This window comes from Marmota monax, unplaced genomic scaffold (genome assembly GCF_021218885.2).
Source record: "Marmota monax isolate L192 unplaced genomic scaffold, Marmota_monax_Labrador192_F-V1.1 WCK01_AAM20220418_F8-fsc00180, whole genome shotgun sequence".
Classification (NCBI taxonomy): Eukaryota; Metazoa; Chordata; class Mammalia; order Rodentia; family Sciuridae; genus Marmota; species Marmota monax.
Window position 1 is genome coordinate 2,750,309 of NW_026693881.1, and position 20,918 is coordinate 2,771,226.

General features: G+C 37.7%; 1 protein-coding gene across 7 annotated transcripts in view; it reads left to right on the top strand.

Moving 5' to 3' along the window:
• Positions 1–5,623: 5,623 nt before the first annotated feature.
• The window catches only part of Ercc6l2 (ERCC excision repair 6 like 2), a 136,348-nt gene continuing 121,053 nt past the window's right edge, over positions 5,624–20,918 (top strand). For all 7 annotated transcript variants that reach the window (XR_009228499.1, XR_009228501.1, XR_009228500.1 and 4 more), the window contains exons 1-2: positions 5,624–5,841; positions 9,234–9,658. Coding sequence is in view for 2 of the 7 variants with exons in the window: in XM_046462715.2 (XP_046318671.1) it covers positions 5,796–5,841; positions 9,234–9,658 (471 nt within the window). In the remaining 5 variants the exon portion in view is untranslated. The remainder of the gene's footprint in view (positions 5,842–9,233; positions 9,659–20,918) is intronic.

A 20,918-nucleotide genomic window follows, 5' to 3' on the forward strand; every position in this document is an offset into this window, starting at 1 on the left:
CCAGCCCTTTCGTGTATTTTATTTAGAGACAGGGTCTCACTGAGTTGCTTAGCGCCTCACAGTTGCTGAGGCTGGCTTTGAACTCGCAATCTTCCTGCCTCAGCCTCCCGAGTCACTGGGATTACAAGTATGTACCATGGTGCCTGGCTCAAATCTACATTTCTTCTTAATCTGATAATTACTAGTGAAGTATATTAAAAATTCCTATCATATTATGGACTAATTAGTTTCCCCTTGAAATTGTGACAGCTTTCATATTTTTGGAGATCATTTTTAGGTTGTAAGTTGAGAACATTTTTTACCTTCTTAGTTTACAAAAATCGAAAAGCCTCTTATCATTATTTACGTTGTTCATATACCTCTTCAACTTTTTGCATTAGAGTTTGCTTTGCCTCATCTGACATTTTACACATCCTAGATTCTTTTACTGTCTGTGTGAGTCAGCTTTCCATAACAACTACTTGAGATAATTCAACTTAAAAGGAAAGAATGTTTGTTTGGGCTCAGTTTCGGAGGTTTCAGTCCTTGGCTGCCTGGCCCTAGTGCTCTGGGGCCTGGGAATGAGGCAGTGCGTCCTGGCAGGAGCACATGGGAGAGCACCTTCCAATCTCACAGTGACCCAGAAGCAGAGAGAGGACAGGAGGTGGGAGGAGGGGCTGGGATCCCGATTTTCCATGGAGAACACACTCACAATGACCATTAGACTCGGCCTCTAAAGTTCCACTGCCTCCCCACAGTCCAGAGCTGGGGACTAACTCTAACACAGGGGGACTTGGGGGACATTTCATACTGAAGCCATAGCGCTATCATCACATTTTATGCCATTATTGTCATGTATTTGAATTTTAGTATATTTTTATACATCCAAATTAACTTATTCCAAGAACTTACAACTTGTTAATTCATACAGTCAATGGTTGTTTATCCATTTGATTAGGCTAATCATTCCTTCTTACATTTCTAATCTCTCAAGCTCAAAATCCTTAAAAAGGACCTGTAGTAACAGTGCATTGATGATATGTTTTGGTTTTGCCTGAAAAAATATTCTTATTTTACCCAGATTAAAAGTTAGCTTCCTGTAAAATTCCACTTTGGCAGTTATTTTCTCTTTGCACTTTGAGGCTGGTGTCTCATTGTCTCCAGGCATCACTGTCACTAAGAAGTCTGCTACTGTCAGTTAAATTGTCGTTTTACTGAAGAAAGGAAATCTGACTTTTCCAATGATCGTTTTCAAGATTCCTTTTACTTTCTTCTGAAATTCTGCTTCAGTGTCTCTAACTACTGAGATACCCTTTCCATGTCTCTAATTCATTATACACCCTCAGTCTAAGAACACCGGCTCTTATTTCTTTGAACATACCCACTTCTCCCCTGGTCTCCCCTTATTTGTAGAACTCAGATGTATTTTTGACTTTTGCCTTCTATCCTCTGTTTTATTTCTTGCCTTCCTTTTGTGTTTTCCATCTCCTGGATCTTTTTACGCTGCATTTTGGGTCATTTCTTTAGATCTTTCAGTTTATAGTTTTATATTAAGGCGTGTTTAATGTGCTCTTTACCTTACCATTGGGTTTTAAATTTCAAACATTAAAATTTTCATTTCTAGAGGTTCTTTAATAAACCTATTTGGTATTTGACAGTGCCATTTATTTCCTTTCCCATGTTTTCAGTTCAGTTTTTAAAATATCACTATTTTAACGACACTTAAAAATTTTTACCTGTGGCTTCTATTAACTGAAATTATTAGGGTTCTATTTCTGATGCCTATTTTCTCTATTCATGATGCTTGTTTCCTGTGTGTTTCAGTTTTAGAGCTGTGATTTTTGGCGGGGAGAGGTACCTGGGATTGAACCTAGGAGCATTAACCACTGAGCCACCTCCCCAGGATCATTTTTATTTTTTTATTTTGAGACAGGATCTCCCTAAGTTGCTGAGGCTGGCTTTGAACTTGCGATCTTTGGACTTGCCTCAGCCTCCCAAGCCCCTGGGATTACAGACAAGCACACCACACCTGTCATGAATTGTTTGATGGGACTTTTCTTCTGAGATGTCTGAGGAGTCTCTAGTGTTTCCCTGGAGAATGGATCTATTTCCTCCTTTCTAGCAACCTGGGTATAATTAACCTGGCATTATAGAAATCTATTATCTTGATTTGGGGTTTTCCTGATCATGCAGGTTGTGTAAATTCAAATCTTACATCTGTTTGAAGAAAATTAACATCACCCCTAAAAAAGATTCCCGTCCAGACAGAGAAGTCCCTCTTTTTCACTCTCTTTCCACGGCCCAGACTTTCCTTTCAGCCCATCATTTCAGGAAGGATATTACCTTCACCATCTGAATGAGTTTCACATCCGGCATGTGTGAGCTTGTGTGGGCTTAGAACCATGTCTTCTGTCCCCACAGGACTGCTACGTTCAGACCCTTCTGTAACCAAGATGGCCAAATGCCTCCAGGACAGTGTGGGAGAAGTGCCACCTAACAAGCTGGCTTTCACTTACCCCCTTATTGATGGCCCATGAGTACTTCACACTTTTTTGAAAGCTTGGCCAGGCATTTTGAGTATCTTTATGAAACTATTTCAACCTGTAGTTTTTTTTTGGTGTGTGTGTGGTGCTGGGGATTGAACCCAGGGCCTTGTACATGTGAGGCAAGCACCCTACCAACTAAGTCCCCAGCTCAGTTCTGGTGTTTTGTTGCAGAATTCCTAGGCTAATCAGCTGGCATGACGTGAAATATTGCATGAAACAACACTGCAGGTTTAAATATTTTAATATTTTCTCCTTTCAGTCTTTTGTTGAATTGATTCATGGTTTTGGAGACCTATGAACCACACAAACACATATATTTAAACTTTTGCAGTGTAAACATGAAGAGAAACATTTTTTGAATAAAATATTAGAGGGTTCATCTTTCTTCAGAGTCTCCTTTGATATTCAAGGAATATTCTTTTTGAAATGTATGTGTTGTCATCATTGTATTTTTTCTTTCTGTAGTTTTTTTTTTTTTTTTTGATGGGGAGGGGTTTAGGGCAGCGGCTGCTGCTGGGGCTTGAACCCAGGGCCTTCCATATGCTAAATATGCTCTTATTACATAGTTGCATATCCAGACCTATTTACATTTTATTTTGAGACAGGGTCTCACGCTACTAAGGAGGCTGAGGCCAGACTCAGCATCTTAGCAAGGCCGTGTCTCAAAATAAAAAATAAAAAGGATTGGGGGTTTAGGTCAGTGGTAGAACATCCCTGGGATCAATTCCTAGTACTGAAAGGAAAAAGAAAATGCTGAGGATAGTTGGAGAGGGAATGTTTGAGGATGCCTAATTCTATGAGGTACCCAGTTCACTAAGTGGTTTCCATGTCACGAGGATTATTGCTTTATTATAGGGCATAACCATGGCAGTGAGGCTAAATAATGCTCAGAAAATTAGGAAACCTTCTCTCCTTTAGTCACAAGGGCTTTCCTCCAAGCAGATGATCTCTTTCATTTAAATCACAATTTATGTCTATATTTGTCTTGTAGCTGCTAGTTACAAGGCAGCTCTGTAAGATCTACATCTTAAATCAATGTATCACACAGGTAATTATTCAAATGAGGAAAAAGTCAAACTTCTCTGGTAGTTGTTGGGAAAAAAATGTAAGCTTGACCAAAACTTCCATCTGTCATTTTGATTTTAGAGACATGAAAAGAGTTTGAGTAAAACAGATGTCCTCCATCAATTCCAAGAGGCGTATTTTTCTAGATTTTACCATTTCCAATATCAGGATGCATGTTAGAAGTCCGAAGTTACAATTATTATCAGTTTGTTTTAATTTTCTTAGCTATACGTGAAATACATCCTACAGTATCTGGTGTCCGAGGTTAGAATCTAGTCTAGAAACCTAATCTAGCAATGTACTATCAATGATTAGCTAAAATACTAAGCTGAGGGCTGGGGATGTGGCTCAAGTGGTAGCGCGTTCGCCTAGCATGCGTGCGGCCCGGGTTCGATCCTCAGCACCACATACCAACAAAGATGTTGTGTCCACCGAGAACTAAAAAATAAATATTAAAAAATTAAAAAAATAAATAAATAAAATACTAAGCTGAACCCATGGCAGTGCAGCACAAAGCTTTCAAGGGGATGCATTCCATCAGAGTAGAAATGCACATGTTGCTTATGGTGACCAGGCACTGTTTTTGGAGTTTTACTTCTTCATTTTATTTCTTACAAGTATCATTTTGACTTCATTTTCATTATTAGCTTCATTGTTAGGAGCAGGGCAGTGAAGCACAGAGTGGTCGAGTTGGTCAGCATGGGTGATTTAGTGTTTAATCACTTAAAGCGTTTATCTGCTGGAAAGCAACAAGTATTGTTGAAACATTTTATTAAAACATGCTAATTTTTAATAACTGTCAAACAGAAGTCTATTTGCAGAATGAGTAGTCAAAATAGTTTTCCTGAGGCCCTACCAGCAGCCCAAATAATGATCCCCTGCAAAAATATATGGAACCCATAAATATACGATCTTACATAGCAAAGGGACTTTGCTGATGTGGTTAAGGGTAGAGATCTGGAAGTGGGATTATTTTGGATTCAGGTGAGCTCTTAAAATCAAAGATTCTGGGCTGGGGATATAGCTCAATTGATAGAGTGCTTGCCTCGCATGCACAAGGCTCTGGGTTCAATCCCCAGCACCACAAGAAAAATAATAAATAAATAACCAAAGATTCTTTCTCAGCTGCAATGAACGGGTAGACGGAAACTGCTAAGGGCAAGCAAACAACATTTCCTAAATCCTCCAAAAAGGAATGCAGTCCTTTGATACTTAATTTTAACCTAAAGAGACCCTCATAGGACTTCTGACCTACAAAACTATAAGATAAGAAATGAGCGGTGAAAAAGTGGTGGTGATTGGTTGCAGCAGCAGCAGGAGCTGAACCCAGGAGTACTACACAGCACATGCAACCATTTCAGCACGTGCAGCAACTGTGTCTGGCTCACGCCAAGGCGTCTGGGCGCTGTCGGACGGACAGTAGCCCTGCGGACGAAGCTGGGTCTGGAGGTCCGCCGGCCCGCGCTCCCGGGTCCTGGGCTTGCAGACCAGCGGCGGCGTCCGCGGGAGAGGAGCGCCGAGAACGCAGCGGCATTCCTACGCCCGCCTTCTGTCGACGGCAAGAGTGGCCGCAGCTGCGATTCACCCGAAGGTGTCTCACCCGAGGTCGCGCGTCCTAGGATGCGGTCGCTGCCCCGCTCCTTACCAGGCCTGCCCCGACCCCAGTCCCCAAGCCTTTTCCAACTCCTTTCAGCAGCAAAAACCGGCTCAGCACGGAGAGCGACAGCAAACCACGCGATAGTTGCAGTTCCCGCGGGCTTTTCGGATCGGCGTCTCCTGGGGAGAGGACGTCCGGAGGTTGGCCCCGCCCACAGGAGCCAAGGTCTTCTTCTCGCGATACTCTGGTGACAGCTAGAGAGCCCATTCTCGCGGGATTTCCACAGTCCGGCTTGGAAGTGGCGGTGGGCTGTGGAGGGAAGCTCGACCCTGAGGGGGAGATTAGCTGGGACCTGTGCCCGCCTCCGGTTCCCCACCGGCGGAGGGGCCCGCGTCGACGAGGGGAGCGCCATCTCGCCAGCCTCACCCAGTGCCCCGGCTCGGACGCCGCCGACCCGCTCGGCTGGGTCCTCTGACCCCCTCCCGGCCCCGCGAGGGGCTTGGGGGCGATGCGCGGAGCGCGGCTGGCGGTGGCGTGGGCCGCAGCTGGCCCGCCCGCCCGCCAGGGGTTCGGTGCCGCCGGGCTGCCCGGCTCCGGCCCCCGGCCCGATGGATCCGGAGGCCCCGAGGTCGCGCGCGGAATCCGCCCGCAAAGGTATAGGCTCCGCGCTTGCCGCCGCGGACACCTGCCTGCGGCGTCGCGCCCGCGCCCCCGGCCGAGGCAGAGCGCTATGCTCCCTGGAGTGACAGCTGCCAGTCCGAACCCCTTTAGGGCTGGGACCCATTCAGCGATTCAGGGTGGTGGACCTGGCCTCTGCAGTCAGACTCCCTGCAGCACTGCCGAGCCACCTGGCGCAGTGTCCCCGTCTGTGAACTTGGCGTCAGTGCCGAGTTTTTGTGATTGTTAAATTAGACGGGTGTCTGCAGAGCTTTATGCGATTGCCCACGTGGTGCCTAGACGTCATTCTTCATCAGTGTACGCCCCGTGCCGGGCAGGGGGGTCGTTAAGGAGAGGGGCGAAGGTTGCGATATTTGTTTAGTTCGCTTACTTTTATTGCACAGTTTTAATACGTGCTGTGTTGAGGCAGGGGTTTATATGCTGCCACAAGTCGTCGGGGAGGTGTTCTTGTCCCTAAATTAGTAGCTTACCACATATTGAGTGTTTTTTCTGATTGTTTATCGACTCGCTTTTCCGTTGAGTAAGGTGTTTATCTCATTAAATAGATGAGGAATTGAGGGGTAAGTTTCAGGAAGGACAGTGCCAGCCTGAACTCTGAGGGCTGGGATTGTTGACATTGTCCTTCAGGGTCCTCTAGTATGTATACACGTATGCCTATAGGAGTCTGCAGGTAAAACCAAACAGATGAAGCTGCTGAGCAGAGATGGTCACTGGGATGCTCATTTGCAGTGAAATCTAGTCACTTGGCTATTTAGGGAAGTGCCAGTGGAAGGAACAGAAAGCTTAGGGGCCCAGGGGTGGGAGCCTGCTTGTCATATTCCAGTAGCAAGGAGGGTGAATCAAAGAGGGCGAGAGAACAGATCATGGTCTAGCATTACTTCCAGTCCTCCGTTCAGTCCAACAGGAAACCCTCCCAATTGACAGTTTGTTCTGGAGTCTGGATAGTGAGAGATTCCTCCCTAGCTCAGACCCTATCTGTTTAGTTCTAGAAATTATCCAAACTCAGGAAGCAGAAAGATACCCATAAGTTATGTGATGCCCTTCACGGTTTTTTTTGCACATGCTATACCACTTGGGACACATTTCTTAGACCCTCCCCCCCCCTTTTTTTTTCTTTGAAATTTCATGTTGAGACAGGATGTTGCTTAGGTTGCTAAGGTGATGGTGATGTGCATTAGGGCAAAGGTCACTAAGCTACTGCCCACTCACAGACCAAATCTAGTCTGATGCTTCCTTTTGTAAATAAAGTTTTATTAGAACTCAGCCCCATTTGTTTATTATCTGCAGTTGTTTTTGCCTTACAGTGACTAAAGAATGTATGCCCTCAAAACTTAGAGTTAGCAAAAAAATAGCTAATATCTGATTCATTACAGATATTACAGTTGGCTAGTATTTGCTTTAGAGTGATGGTGGCATGGGAGGAAAGTGATATTTTTGAAGTAGAACCAGAAAGATTCTGATGGATTGGATGTGGGAGTAATATAAAAAGAGGATTAAGGGTTGACTAATTGTTTTCTACCTTGAAAAGTTAATGATCCCAGTTAATCAGATGCAGAAAGACAAGTCATCATTTTTTACATTAATTTTTCTCTGCTTTATACCCATTGTAAGACAATGTCTAGTGAATAATTGCTGCTTCAATCATATGTTGAACAATAGATAAAGAATTAAGTCTTAAAAAGGAGAAGACATTTGCTAGGTAGACAACCTACATCAATCAATGTGTTAAGAGTTGTAGTAAGGGAACTCTAGGTTTTAATTCTCAAACAGCACTGTTGTTAAAACAAGACCCACTGACCCATTTGCTGTTTTACCCTTACAGTAGATCAGAGTGTTAATTTCACATTAAAACTCTGTCTTTCAGAATAGTGTAACAGTTCTCAGTTTGGATTGAAAGATTAGTAGAAACAGGTTTTTCCCTGCTTACTTATGATTGCTGTGATAAAACCACCTCACCAAAATTAATGGGAATTATGGCTTTACTTTTGAGGAACAATTGATGAAAAATATCATTAGGAGTTATTCTTGCTTAAGACAATATAAACGTCATATTATGATCATGGATGTTATGAAAATCTAATTAGAGATCATTAGGAAGACTCTAGGAAACTACTTATCTTAATGAGAAATGTGTAAGAAAAATAATTCTTAATATTCTTGTGATTATAGTCATATAATACTTTGGAATCTTGCCGTAGAAATTCCATTTGGAGGGGGTAGAGAGAGAAGAGGGGAGGGGAGGGGAGGGGAGGGGAGGGGAGGGGGGATAGTAGAGGATAGGAAAGGCAGCAGAATACAACAGACACTAGTATGGCAATATGTAAATCAATGGATGTGTAACTGATGTGATTCTGCAATTTGTATACGGGGTAAAAATGGGAGTTCATAACCCACTTGAATCAAAGTGTGAAATATGATATATCAAGAACTATGTAATGTTTTGAACAACCAACAATAAAAAATTTAAAAAAAAAAACATTTCAAAAAAAAAAAAAGAAATTCCATTTGGAAAAATTTTTACTTAGCTTCCTTTATTTGGTACCTTTCAAATTGTACTAATAGTATACTATATCAAGAACTCCTCTCCATTCACAGTGCTGTATCTTCAGGATGGAAAATAAACAGTTCAGCACAGGATAAGTTCACAAATATAGAGATCAGACTCCTCAAAGAATAATAAGGTGTTAGAGAACTTAGAATTCATTTCCTAAAAACCTCACTATTTGAAACCTAGAAGGGAAAAGGTTGTGACAAAGCTGTAACATCACCCTGTAATTGGAGTTTCCCTTGTCTAGTTGAATACCAATTGGAACAGTGGTTTAGAAGCAACAGTATTGACCGTGAAAAGAAGCACCTGTCTCCAGAGAAAGGAGGTGGGAATAATTTAAAAAGATGCAGACAGATGAACCACAGAAACATTGCTGTCCAAAGGATTTAGCTTACTTTTTACCAAGTCCTACTCAATCTTACTCTGTCATATCATGAATAATATATAATGTTCATGAGTCAGTAGGAGTAGTTAAATCAGTGGTTCACCCTGGCTGAACATCAGTCTCATATTTGAATTCAACAATAACAATGAAACAAAATAATAAAACCAGATGCCCATGACCCATATGTACTGAATCAGAATCACCAGGGGATTATGGCATATCACCAGAATAAGAGTGACAGGAAGTGAATTATATGCCCTTTGTTTATTATAGGACATCTGATAATATATTTTAGGAAAATATCTACACATAAATATATTTTACTTTGTTTCAGTTATTTTAAAAAGATTTTTGGATTCTTTTTTTTCTCATAGTAGTGGATAAGATGTTATTTATAAGCTAGATCTGAAAATTTTCTTTTCTTTATTATTGTAGACAGGTGGCTTCCAGGAGAAAGATGTCTTGCTCCTTCTCCATATGATGAAAAACTTTGTGAAGCAAGCATAAAATCTATCACAGTGGATGAAAATGGCAAGTCATTTGCTGTTGTCTTATATTCAGATTTTCAAGAAAGGAAAATACCTCTTAAAAGACTTCAAGAAGTAAAATCTGCTAAAGGTTGCCCCAGGAGTTTTATATTTGATGATGAAGATTTGGAAAAACCATTTTTCCCAGACCGAAAATTTCCATCATCTGCTAATGCCTTTAAATTATCTGAAGATGGAGATTCTATTCCTTATACCATTAATAGGTATTTGAGAGACTACCAAAGGGAAGGAGCTCAGTTTCTCTATGGACACTACATCCAAGGAAGAGGATGTATTCTGGGTGATGACATGGGACTTGGAAAAACAGTTCAGGTATTTATTCTAATTAGATTATAATTAAACTTCAATAATGTCATTATATTATATACAGGAGTGGATTCTGTGTGCAAATCTCTATTTGTACTACCATCATGATGGATATTTGTGTGTGTACATGTGTGTGTGTTTGTTTTTGTCTCACCAACTGGACAGAAAAATCTCAAAATTGACTGTTTCTATTTTATCTTCAATACCTATTTAGTACCTTTGAAATATTTTTGGCATTAGTTGACTTTGGTATTATTTTACCTGTGGTAATATTTACATTATATTTATATAAATTAATATATACTAATATGTATTGATATATATTAATATTTATATTATATCAATTATATTTAATATAAACTTTCTTAATAATACTTTAGGAAGGAAAGAATTCTACATTTGGTATAGGACATGGCATGATTTGCTACAGGTCTTTTATGCATATCATTTTGAGTTTCTCATATCAGAAGTTTCCTGATCTGTAATGTCTGAACTACTTAGGCAGTCAACTGATGGACATTCCCTTAAATGTATACTGGAGTTTGTATATTGTGTACTTTTCATAGAGGGTATTTTGTTAGTTTTATGTTGGTGTAAACCAAATTACCCCCAAATTCAGCGGCTTAAAACAATACACATTTATCACCTCATAGTTTCTGTGGGTCAGGAGTCTGTGTGCAGCTTAGCTGGGCCCTCTGGCTCTGCCTCTTGCAGGCTGCTATCTCACGTTGACCTGGGAGGATGCGCTTCCTAGCTCACAAGGGTGTTGGTAGGATTTGGTTCCTTGTGGCTTGTGGGACTCAGGCCTCCCATGCTTCTTTGCTGCTTGGACCTTGTTACGGAACATCTCACAACACATAGCTTGCTTTATCAGGAGAAGCAAGTAATAGGGCAAGAGAGAGTGCTAGGAAAATGGAAGTCATGGTCTTGTGACCTAATTACAAAAATGTTGTCCCCTCCTTTTGCCACTTTCTGTTCACTGGAAGCAAGTTGCTAATGCCACTTCAAGCTCAACTAGAGGAAGGTTGTGAATACAGAGAAGTGGGGATTGCTGGGAACTCTATCAGAAGCTGCCTGCCACAGGCTCCTTAACTTAGATGTTCAAAGAGGTCTGTGATCCAAAAGGATGGATTCGAGTTTTGAATCTGGACTTTATGCTGAACAGTCACCCTGGGTTTTCAGAAGTCACCCAGATTTTCACTCTGGGTTTGTCTAGATTGTGATGAAGGCCTTCTGTGTTTCCTTCCTAATTGAAGTTGTGCTATTTTATTCAGTGATACTTCCATTGGTTAGTGGAGCTTAAAGGTAAGTGAAAAACTCAATTTAACATTTAAAAACAGCCTAGTCATGCTACTGTGTATGAGGTTTTGGTGTGAAAAGGTAGGCTAAAATAAAATCCTCCAATAGTCACAGCATGTTTTGCTTTTAGCCATCCTCTGTGTTTCTTTACACCCAGGCAATGAAGGTGGTTTAGGCCTCCACGGGAGGTGCTGAGTTGTTTGTGGGATGAGTGAATTTGTTTCCTTGGGAGGGTAGATGACAAGAATAAAGAAAGGAACCTTCGGGATGTGACCAAGATAAGTGGAGAAGTTCTAAAGGAAAATAAGTAAAGAAAGCTCTGGTGTGACTAACTTTACATATACTTGTACTGTTTTGCATGTACTAGAATGTTCTTTACTATTCTTTGACTAATCAATGCGTGTGCATCTTCAAAATCAGAAACGTGATGGTATTATAAAAAGTGACCATCTAAAATGAATACAATTCAAATTGAGCACATTTAGCCTCAAATTAGAAGCTCATCTTTCATGCCCAAGCCCATGTTTACAAAGAAATTCCCTTTATTTTCCATTTTACAGAATTATTTTTAACGGCTGATCTTACTGCAGAGTTGCTGGTTTCCTTGGAAGGCTTTGAGCAGCTGTACTCTGTGCCATGAAAGTCTTAGGAAATAGTTTTTGTACTGATTTGATACCAGGCTGGATTTGTCTGATCCTTTGGGACTCACTTCTTTGATTATTGTTGTAACTTGGAGAATAATTTCTACATAAATAGGCCATTTGGCAGAGCTTCTACAGATATAGATTAGATATAGATATAGATATAGATTGAGCCAATTGAAGAAATGTGGACAATAGTTTATGAGTTCATTCGAATTTCAAAATAGTATAGAATTGGGTAATGAAAATAGACCAGCGGCATTTACTATTTTGACTATGGTTCTGTCTTCTTTTCTTCTTCATCCCCTGGTCCCTTTTCCTAATTTTAGCCTCTAAGTTTTCTCCTTTTTATTTTCAAACTTGGTCATAGAATTAAATTAAACTTTTTTTTGAGATGAGGTATCACTACATTCTCCAGATTATTCTAGAACTCCTGGGCTGAAGCAATCCTCCTGCCTCAGCCCTCTGAGTAGCTGAAACTATAGGCACCCAGCTTTTTTCTAAAGCTTGTTTTACATACCAAATAGTGTCTTTCCCTTATTTTAAATTTAAGAGTAGACAAATTTGATATTTTGTATTCCACCAGGGCTGAGGATTGAAAAATGTCCATTTGGTGTGGTGACAAAGAAGTCATTAGTATCTTCAGCAAAAGCTATTTTGCTGGAGTTTATGTTAGTTTTATATTGAGTAAATGAAAACATGGAAAGGAGAAGTGTTCTTACCTCTTTAAGAAATGTGACTTTGTGTACTATAGTGTCACAGCCACATCAGTGTTTATATAGCAGCTCAATTCACAATAGTTAAGCTATGGAACCAACCTAAGTGCCCTAGACAGATGAATGGATAAAGAAAATGTGGTACATATACACAATGGAATATTACTCAGCCATAAAGAGGAATGAAATTATGGCATTTGCCAGGAGATGGATGGAACTAGAGACTATCGTGTTAAGTGAAATAAGCAAATCCCCCGTAAAACAAAGGCTGAATGTTCTCTCTGATATGCGGATGCTGACTCACAATGGGGTGTGTGGGGAGAAGTGACAGGACGTTCACCAGATTGAACAGGGGGGAATGGAAGCACAGGAGTGGGGATGGGAATGGGAAAGAGAGCAGAATGAATTGGACGTCACTTTCCTATGTTCATATATGAATACATGACCAGTGAACTCAATATCATGTACAACCACAAGAATGGGAAGTTATGTTCCATGTACATATGATGTCAGAATACATTCTACTGTCATGCATAACTAAAGAGAACAAATAAGAATAAAAAGAAATGTGACTTTGGAAGGGGACAGGAGTGACCTAGTAGCAGTTGAAGGAAGTGGTGTGGGATTTTAAGGGAGTTTCTTCTTTGTGGTTTTATTTTTGTGGATCAGACATTCTTAAGTATTTTTTAAGTGAATTGAAAGGATCTAGTTAAGAGGGAATAGTTGAATATGCAAAATACATAAAAATATGTATACATACACATATAGAAATTAACAAAAAGTAGAGTTGCATGATCATTACTATTTTATAATCAGCTTTTTTTCTATGTTGTTGAAGGTTCTAAACTGATTTTTTCCCCAACATCTTATCCAACTTTTCAAACAAAAAGAAGAGTTAAAAGAATTGTGCAATATAGCTATATATCAGCTGCCTAGATTTTGTTAACATTTCATTACTCATGGTTTTATGACATACCTATCCATCCATCAATCTATCTTTTGCTACATTTTAAAGTGGCAGACATCTGTATATTATATCCACAAACACTTAAGTATATATTTCATGAACTAGAGTTCAATACTTTTAAGTAACCTCTGAGGAATAGTTGCCTAAAATTAAAGTGAATATATATAAGGAGTGAATATATATATATTTTTAATGCATATATCATTCACATATATTTCAATGTATGTGTGTTTATGTGGGTGCCTGTCTTTAAATAAAATATGATTACAAATCATAAAAAGGAAAGATCTTCAATATACTGTTCAAGGAGTTTTGAAGTGTATATGTCTGGTAACCAATATGTTGATCAAGATACAGAATGATTCTTGCATTCTACAAAATTTACTTATGTCCCCTTCCAGTCAGTACTCTGGTTACCTGAACTTTTCATTACATGTTGACTGTGATTCAGTGTTAAATTATATTCCAAGATGTTGTTAGAGTCCAAAATGTTATGAATATTTATATGAAGAAATTCAATCACTTCTAAGCTTCAGTTACTTATTTTTGAATGTAAAATTTTGAATGTAAAACTTTAAGCTTAACTGATTCAAATACTTACAAAGTGTAAATTCTGAGCATGTATCAAAGATCTTTTTCTTGGGTGATATTAAAAATATTTAAATTGTCTAATGCTTAAATAAGGTTATTTGCCTCCTTTAATTTATGTCAGCCAATTTGTTCACATTAATCTCTCCTTGAATTATTTAATAGATGTTTATTTTGTGTTCTTTTGTTTACTTTTTCCTACCCATGCCCCTTCAGTGTATATTCTCACCACCTTTTTGTTCCTAACCCCTCAATCAGCTGAATTTCACATTACTGAATCAATCAGAATAGCCTATTGTCTAGACTTTTCCAGCACCCAACACAGTGCCTGTCATGTACTAGGGAGTAAATACAGTTTTATTAAAGCATTAATGAATTTTAGATTGAATTGGGTAATGGTATGGTTCTGTGGTTATCACTTATATTTAATTATGTGCCAGGGTTTTTAATGGACATTTTTCATTGAACATTTGTATTAATTAGGTATTATTGCCTCTATTTTATTGATGAGAAAGTAAAATTCATAGAGCAGTTATATAAATTGCCCATGGTCACATAAATAGTATAAGGCTGGTTGGTCAAACTCTGAAGTTTTGCTTAACTCTTGCAAATTAAAATGCAAATTTTGTTAGACTGTTTTAAGGCTCAGGATAAGATTTGACCATTCTTGGTATATCATTATTTTGTAATCTTTTTGACAGCATAATTTCCTCAAAATCTACTATATTATAACACTTAAGATTATGTATAGGGAACCAAGTTTCCTTACTTTAAAGGAATGATACTACAAAAATAGCTACTGGTTATTGGATTATTGATATGTACTAAAACACATTATATACTTTTTTTTTTTTGCTTTTTCAAAGAACAAAAATAACTTTGATGCCATTGTACACAATGAGTTCTTATAAAAATGTAAGCTATAATTTTTTATTAGGTGAAATACACATAACATAAATTACCATTTTAAAGTATACAATTCAGTGCACTTATAATGCTGTGCAGCTCCCACTTCTCTCTAGTTTTCCAAACTTTTTCATCATACGCCCATATCCATTGTGTAACAATTTTTTTTATTTCTCCCTTCCCTCATCCCATGGTAGCCGTAGATTTTCCTGTCTCCATGGATTTGCCTCTTCTGAATATTTCATATAAAAGAAATCATGCAATATATGACATTTTGTGACTGATTTCTTTCACTTATGGTAGTGTTTTCAAGTCTCATTCAAGTTGTATCCTGCTTCCTTTATATGGCTGAAAAATATTGCATTGTATGTATATAACACAATTTATCTTTGTAATGGACATTTTCATGGACATTTTGACTATTATGAATATTTCTTTGATGGACATTTTGACTATTATGAATATTTCTTCTATAAACATTAATGGACAGGTTCTATATAGACATGTGTTTTCATTTCTCTTGTATGCAATTTTTGGAGTGGAATTCCTTAGAGTGGAATTACTGGGTCATCTGATAATTCAATTTTTTTTTTTTTTTGTCTTGAGGGACTAATCATACCATTTTCCACAGTGCCTATACCATTTTACATTCCCACCAACAATGCACAAGGTTTCCTATTTCTTCATCTCATAAATTTTATAATGTCTTTTCATTATAGCCTAGTATTTATGAAGTGATGTCTCCTGATAGATTCAATTTGCATTTCTCTAATGCTGTATGATGTTGAATGTCTTTTATGTGCATTTTGGCCATTTGTATATTTTCTTTGGAGAAATACATATTTTAAGTCTTTCGTCTGCTTTTTAGTTGGGTTGTCTTTTTTATTATTGAATTACAAGAATTCTTTAAATATCTTAGATATTAAACCTTTATAGAATATGATTTGTAAATATTTTTTTCCCATTCTTTAGGTTGTCTCTTCATTTTCTTAATACTGTTTTATGATGCACAAAAATTTTTAATTTTATGAAGTACAGCTATTTTTATTTTCTTGAACAAGCTATAATTTTCATGAATGTGTGTGTTAATAAAATAGAGCATTCATTCTATCCATTATTCTTCCTCTTGCTGATTTCACTTGAATATGGGTCTTGAAGACCTTCCTTTCTGTTATTAGGGTCTACTTTTTTATGATTTTTATGTCTTCTTGATGAATTCACCACTTTATAATTATGAAATATGCTTACATTTTTGGCCATACTCTTTTTGAAATATCCTTCACTTGATATTAAGATACTCACTCCAGTATGCTTGCTTTTAAATGGTATTCCCCCCAATCCTTTATTTCAAGCTACCATTGTCTTTAAAGTGTATCTCTTGTACATAGCTCTTTTGTCTGTTGTGTCATCTCTGACATTTAATTGGAGTCTTTAGTCCATTCTAAAAAATATCTATCAATCGAAAGAAGGCAGGATGGAGTAAGAGTAGCTTTTACAATGTTGAGATATGTTCCTGTTATCCCTAATTTTTCTAGTGTTTTGAACATAAAACGGTGCTTTGTTTTGTCAAATGCTTTGTCTGCATCTACTGAGATGATCATATGATCCTTATCTTTAAGTCTATTGATGTGGTGAATTACATTTATTGATTTCTGTACGTTGAACCAACCTTGCATCCCTGGGATGAATCCCATATGATCGTGGTACATGATCTTTTTGATATGATTTTGTATTCGATTTGTCAGAATTTTATTGAGAATTTTTGCATCCATGTTCATTAGAGATATTGGTCTAAAGTTTTCTTTTTTTGATGTGTCTTTGCCTGGTTTTGGAATCAGGGTGATATTGGCCTCATAGAATGAATTTGGAAGTGCTCCCTTTTTTTCTATTTCCTGAAATAAATTGAAGAGTATTGGTATTAGTTCTTCTTTAGAAGTTTTGAGGAACTTGATTGTGTATCCATCTGGTCCTGGGCTTTTCTTGGTTGGTAGACTTATATTTTGTCACTTGAAATTGATCTGTTTAAATTGTGTATATCATCCTGATTCAATTTGGGCAAATTATATGACTCTAAAAATTTTTCAGTGCCTTCAATATTTTCTATTTTATTGGATTACAGGTTTTCAAAATAATTTCTAATTATCTTCTGTATTTCTGTACTGTCTGTTGTGATATTTCCTTTTTCATCATGTATGTTAGTAATTTGAGTTTTCTCTCTCCTTCTCTTCGTTAGCATGGCTAAGGGTCTGTCAATTTTTTAAAAATTTTTTCAAAGAACCAACTTTCTGTCAATTTTTCGATTGTTTCTTTTGTTTCAATTTCATTGATTTCAGCTCTGATTTTAATTATTTCCTGTCTTCTGCTTTTGGTGTTGATTTGTTCTTCTTTTTCTAGGGCTTTGAGATGTAATGTTAAGTCATTTATTTGTTGACTTTTTCTTCTTTTAAGGAATGAACTCCATGCAATGAACTTTCCTCTTAGAACTGCTTTAATAGTGTCCCAGAGATTTCAATACATTGTATCTGTGTTTTCATTCCCCTCTAAAAAATTTTTAATCTCCTCCTTGATGTCTTCTGCAACCCATTGTTCATTCACTAACATATTATTTAGTCTCCAGGTGTTGGAGTGGCTTTTATTTCTTATTTTATCATTGATTTCTAATTTCATTCCATTATGATCTGATAGAATGCAGGGTAGTATCTCTACTTTTTTATATTTACTTAGAGTTGCTTTTTGGCATAGTATATGGTCTACTTTACAGAAGGATCCATGTGTTGCTGAGAAGAAAGTGTATTTTCTCGTTGAAGGATGAAATATTTTATATATGTCAGTTAAGTCTAAGTTATTGATTATATTATTGAGTTCTATTGTTTTTTTATTAAGCTTTTGTTTGGAAGATCTATCTAGTGTTGAGAGAGGTGTGCTAAAGTCACTCAAAATTATTGTGTTGTTGTTTATTTGACTCTTGAACTTGAGAAGAGTTTGTTTGATGAATGTAAGATGCTTCATTGTTTGGAGCATATAGATTTTATAATTGTTAAGTCTTGTTGGTGTTGGTGTATGGTTCCCTTGATCAGTATGTAGTGTCCTTCTTTGTCCTTTTTGATTGACTTTAGTTTGAAGTCTATTTTATTTGATATGAGAATGGAAAGCCCTGCTTGCTTCCGCAGTCCATGTAAGTAGTATGATTTTTCCCAACCCTTCACCTTTAGTCTGTGGATGTCTTTTCCTATGAGAGGAGTCTCTTGGAGGCAGCATAATATTGGATCTTTTCTTTTTTTTTTTTTTTTAATTTTTTGATCCAATCTTCTAGTTTGTGTCTTTTGATTGGTGAGTTTAGGCCATTAACATTCAGGGTTATTACTAAGACATGATTTGTATTCCCAGCTATTTTTGTTTAATTTTGGTATTTAATGTGATTTGGTTTCTCCTCTGATTAAATTTTCCTTTAGTGTAATCCTTCCCTCTGCTGATTTTCATCATTGTTTTTTATTTCCTCTTCTTGGAATATTTTACTGAGGATGTTCTGTAGTGCAGGCTTTCTAGTTGTAAATTCTTTTAACTTTTGTTTATCATGGAAGGTTTTTATTTCATCATCAAATCTAAAATTTAGTTTTGCTGGATATAAGATTCTTGGGGTTGGCATCCATTTTCTTCCAGAGCTTGGTATATGCTGTTCCAAGATCTTCTGGCTTTCAGGGTCTGGGTTGAAAAATCTGCTGAGATACAAATTGGTCTCCCCCTATATGTGATCTGGTTCCTCTCTCTTGTGGCTTTAAGAGTCTATCCTTATTCTGTATGCTAGACATTTTCATTATAATGTGCCTTGGTGTAGATCTGTTGTAATTTTGTACATTTGGTGTCCTATAAGCCTCTTGTATTTCGTTTTACAATTCGTTCTTCATGCTTGGGAAGTTTTCTGATATTATCTCACTAAAGAGATTGTGCATTCCTTTGGTTTGAAACTCTGTGCCTTCCTCTATCCCAATAATTCTTACATTTGGTCTTTTGATGCTGTCCCGTAATTCTTGGATGTTCTCTTCATGGTTTCTAACTTTCTTCACTGTGTGATCAACTTTATTTTCCAGATTGTATACTTTGTCTTCATTATCTGATGTTCTTTCTTCCAAGTGATCTAGTTTGTTGGTTATGCTTTCTATTGAGTTTTTAATTTGGTAATTGTATCCTTCATTTTAAGGATTTCTGACTTGTTTTTTTTTTTTTTTTCAGAGTCTGTATCTCTCTGTTGAAGTAATCTTTTGCTACCTGTATTTGCTCTCTTATCTCATTGTTGGAGTGGTCAATTTTTGCCTGTATTTGCTCATTTAGGTCATTCTTTAATTCACAGTCATTTTAGTTATGAACCTTCTGAACTCCTTCTCTGACATTTGGTCAACTTTGCTGTCCATGGTTTCTGTTATTATAGTGCCCTGGTTTGTTTGGGGGCACTTTCTTCCCTTGGTTTTTCATGTTGTCTATGTGTCTTCCTTTCTTGCGGAGTGGATCTGAGATATTATAGTTTCTTCCCTATATTCTTGTATACCTCACCTTGATGTGGGGATTCTAGACCCTGCTGGTGTCCCTCAGTGTATGCTACTGCATCTAAAGGTGGTGGTGGCAATAGCTGAGGTAACTCAAGATAACAGTTAAGGTGCCCCAAGAGGGAAGCAGAGATGGGACTGAAAGGGTGGGCCTCACACTCCCTTTGGGATGCCTGCTCTGAGATGCAGCTGCTTCTAGGCCCTGTCTGCTATCAAAATGTTAGGGTTACTGCCTGGGGAAGGCTATGGTGATGACGGTAGTGTCCCAAGATGGAAGTAGGTTAGGCTTAGGCTCTCAGGTATGTGTGTGTGTGGGGGGTGAACTCAGACCTACCCCGGACCTGGGTCCTACGCAAGTCAGTGTGAAAGGCTCTGAGCTGGGCCTGGGCTCCCGTGGTGGTAGTCTTCTGGTCGGAAGAGGCGGCCCTGTGCCAGAGGCTAGGCTCTGGCGGGTGTCTGCCCCGCGGGTGGAGGGGTGGACTGGGGCCTGTAGTTATTTTCTTTAGTGTGGCTCTTTTAGTGATAAATTGACCCAGTTTTTTGTTATATAAAATTATCTTTACTCTTCATTCTTGAATATTTTTACAGGGTATAAAAATGTAGGTTGCTTTTATTTTCTATGGAAGTTGGAGAATATTCTGTGTTGTAGGTCTTCCATTGTTTTTAGTGCAGGTTCAGCTGTTTATCTACCTATTAGCAGCTTTATAGGTAGTTGTTTTTTCCTTCCGTTTTTAATATTTATTTTTTTCTGTGTAGCACCTACTTGTGGATATTTGTAAGGCTTTTAAAAAAATAAATTTTAATTGTAGATGGACACAATACCTTAATTTTATTTATTTATCTTTTTGTGGTGCTGAGGATTGAACCCAGTGCCTCACACAAGCCAGGCAGGTGCTCCACCACTGAGCCACAACCCCAACCCCTGTAAGTTTGTTTTTTATTTTTGTTTTGATTGTCCCCAGCTCCCCTTTGGTTTGGTGTTCTTATTAGATATTGCATCTATGCTTTTTATTTTTTGGATAATTTTCAACTTTGATTTCTTCAGATATTTCTCATGTGCCATTCATTCTTCTGTCATTTGTGATTCAGATTATTGGTATTTACATGTTTAAAATATCTTTTTCTATGGTTTTTCTGATTCTCTCAGTTTGTTTTTTAATTTTAATATTTCTATAATTTATTTTTAAGTAATGATCAGTTCTTTCCCTCATATAGACCCCTCATACACCTTCCCTCTAGTCTTTAAAACAATCATGCCAATATTATTTTGCCATTTTTATAGATAATATTTAGAGAGATTAATTACCTTGTCCATGTTCACATAGCTGTCAAATATCCAGAGCTAAAATTCCAGCCAATGTCTTATTGATTCAGTATTTCTTGCTGCTTGTATGTGAAATGATGTGTTCTTTTTTCTATCTTTCTGTCTTTCTCACTTGATTTTTGGGTAGTAGCTATAGTTCAAAGTGGTGCTTGTATTGATGAATTATATTAGATTATCTTAAAATAACATTCTGTCATTCTACTTTTATTTATTAGATGAACAAAAGTGTACAGATTTATGAACCAAATATTACTCTTGTTTTGGAATTATTTTTCTACAAGGAA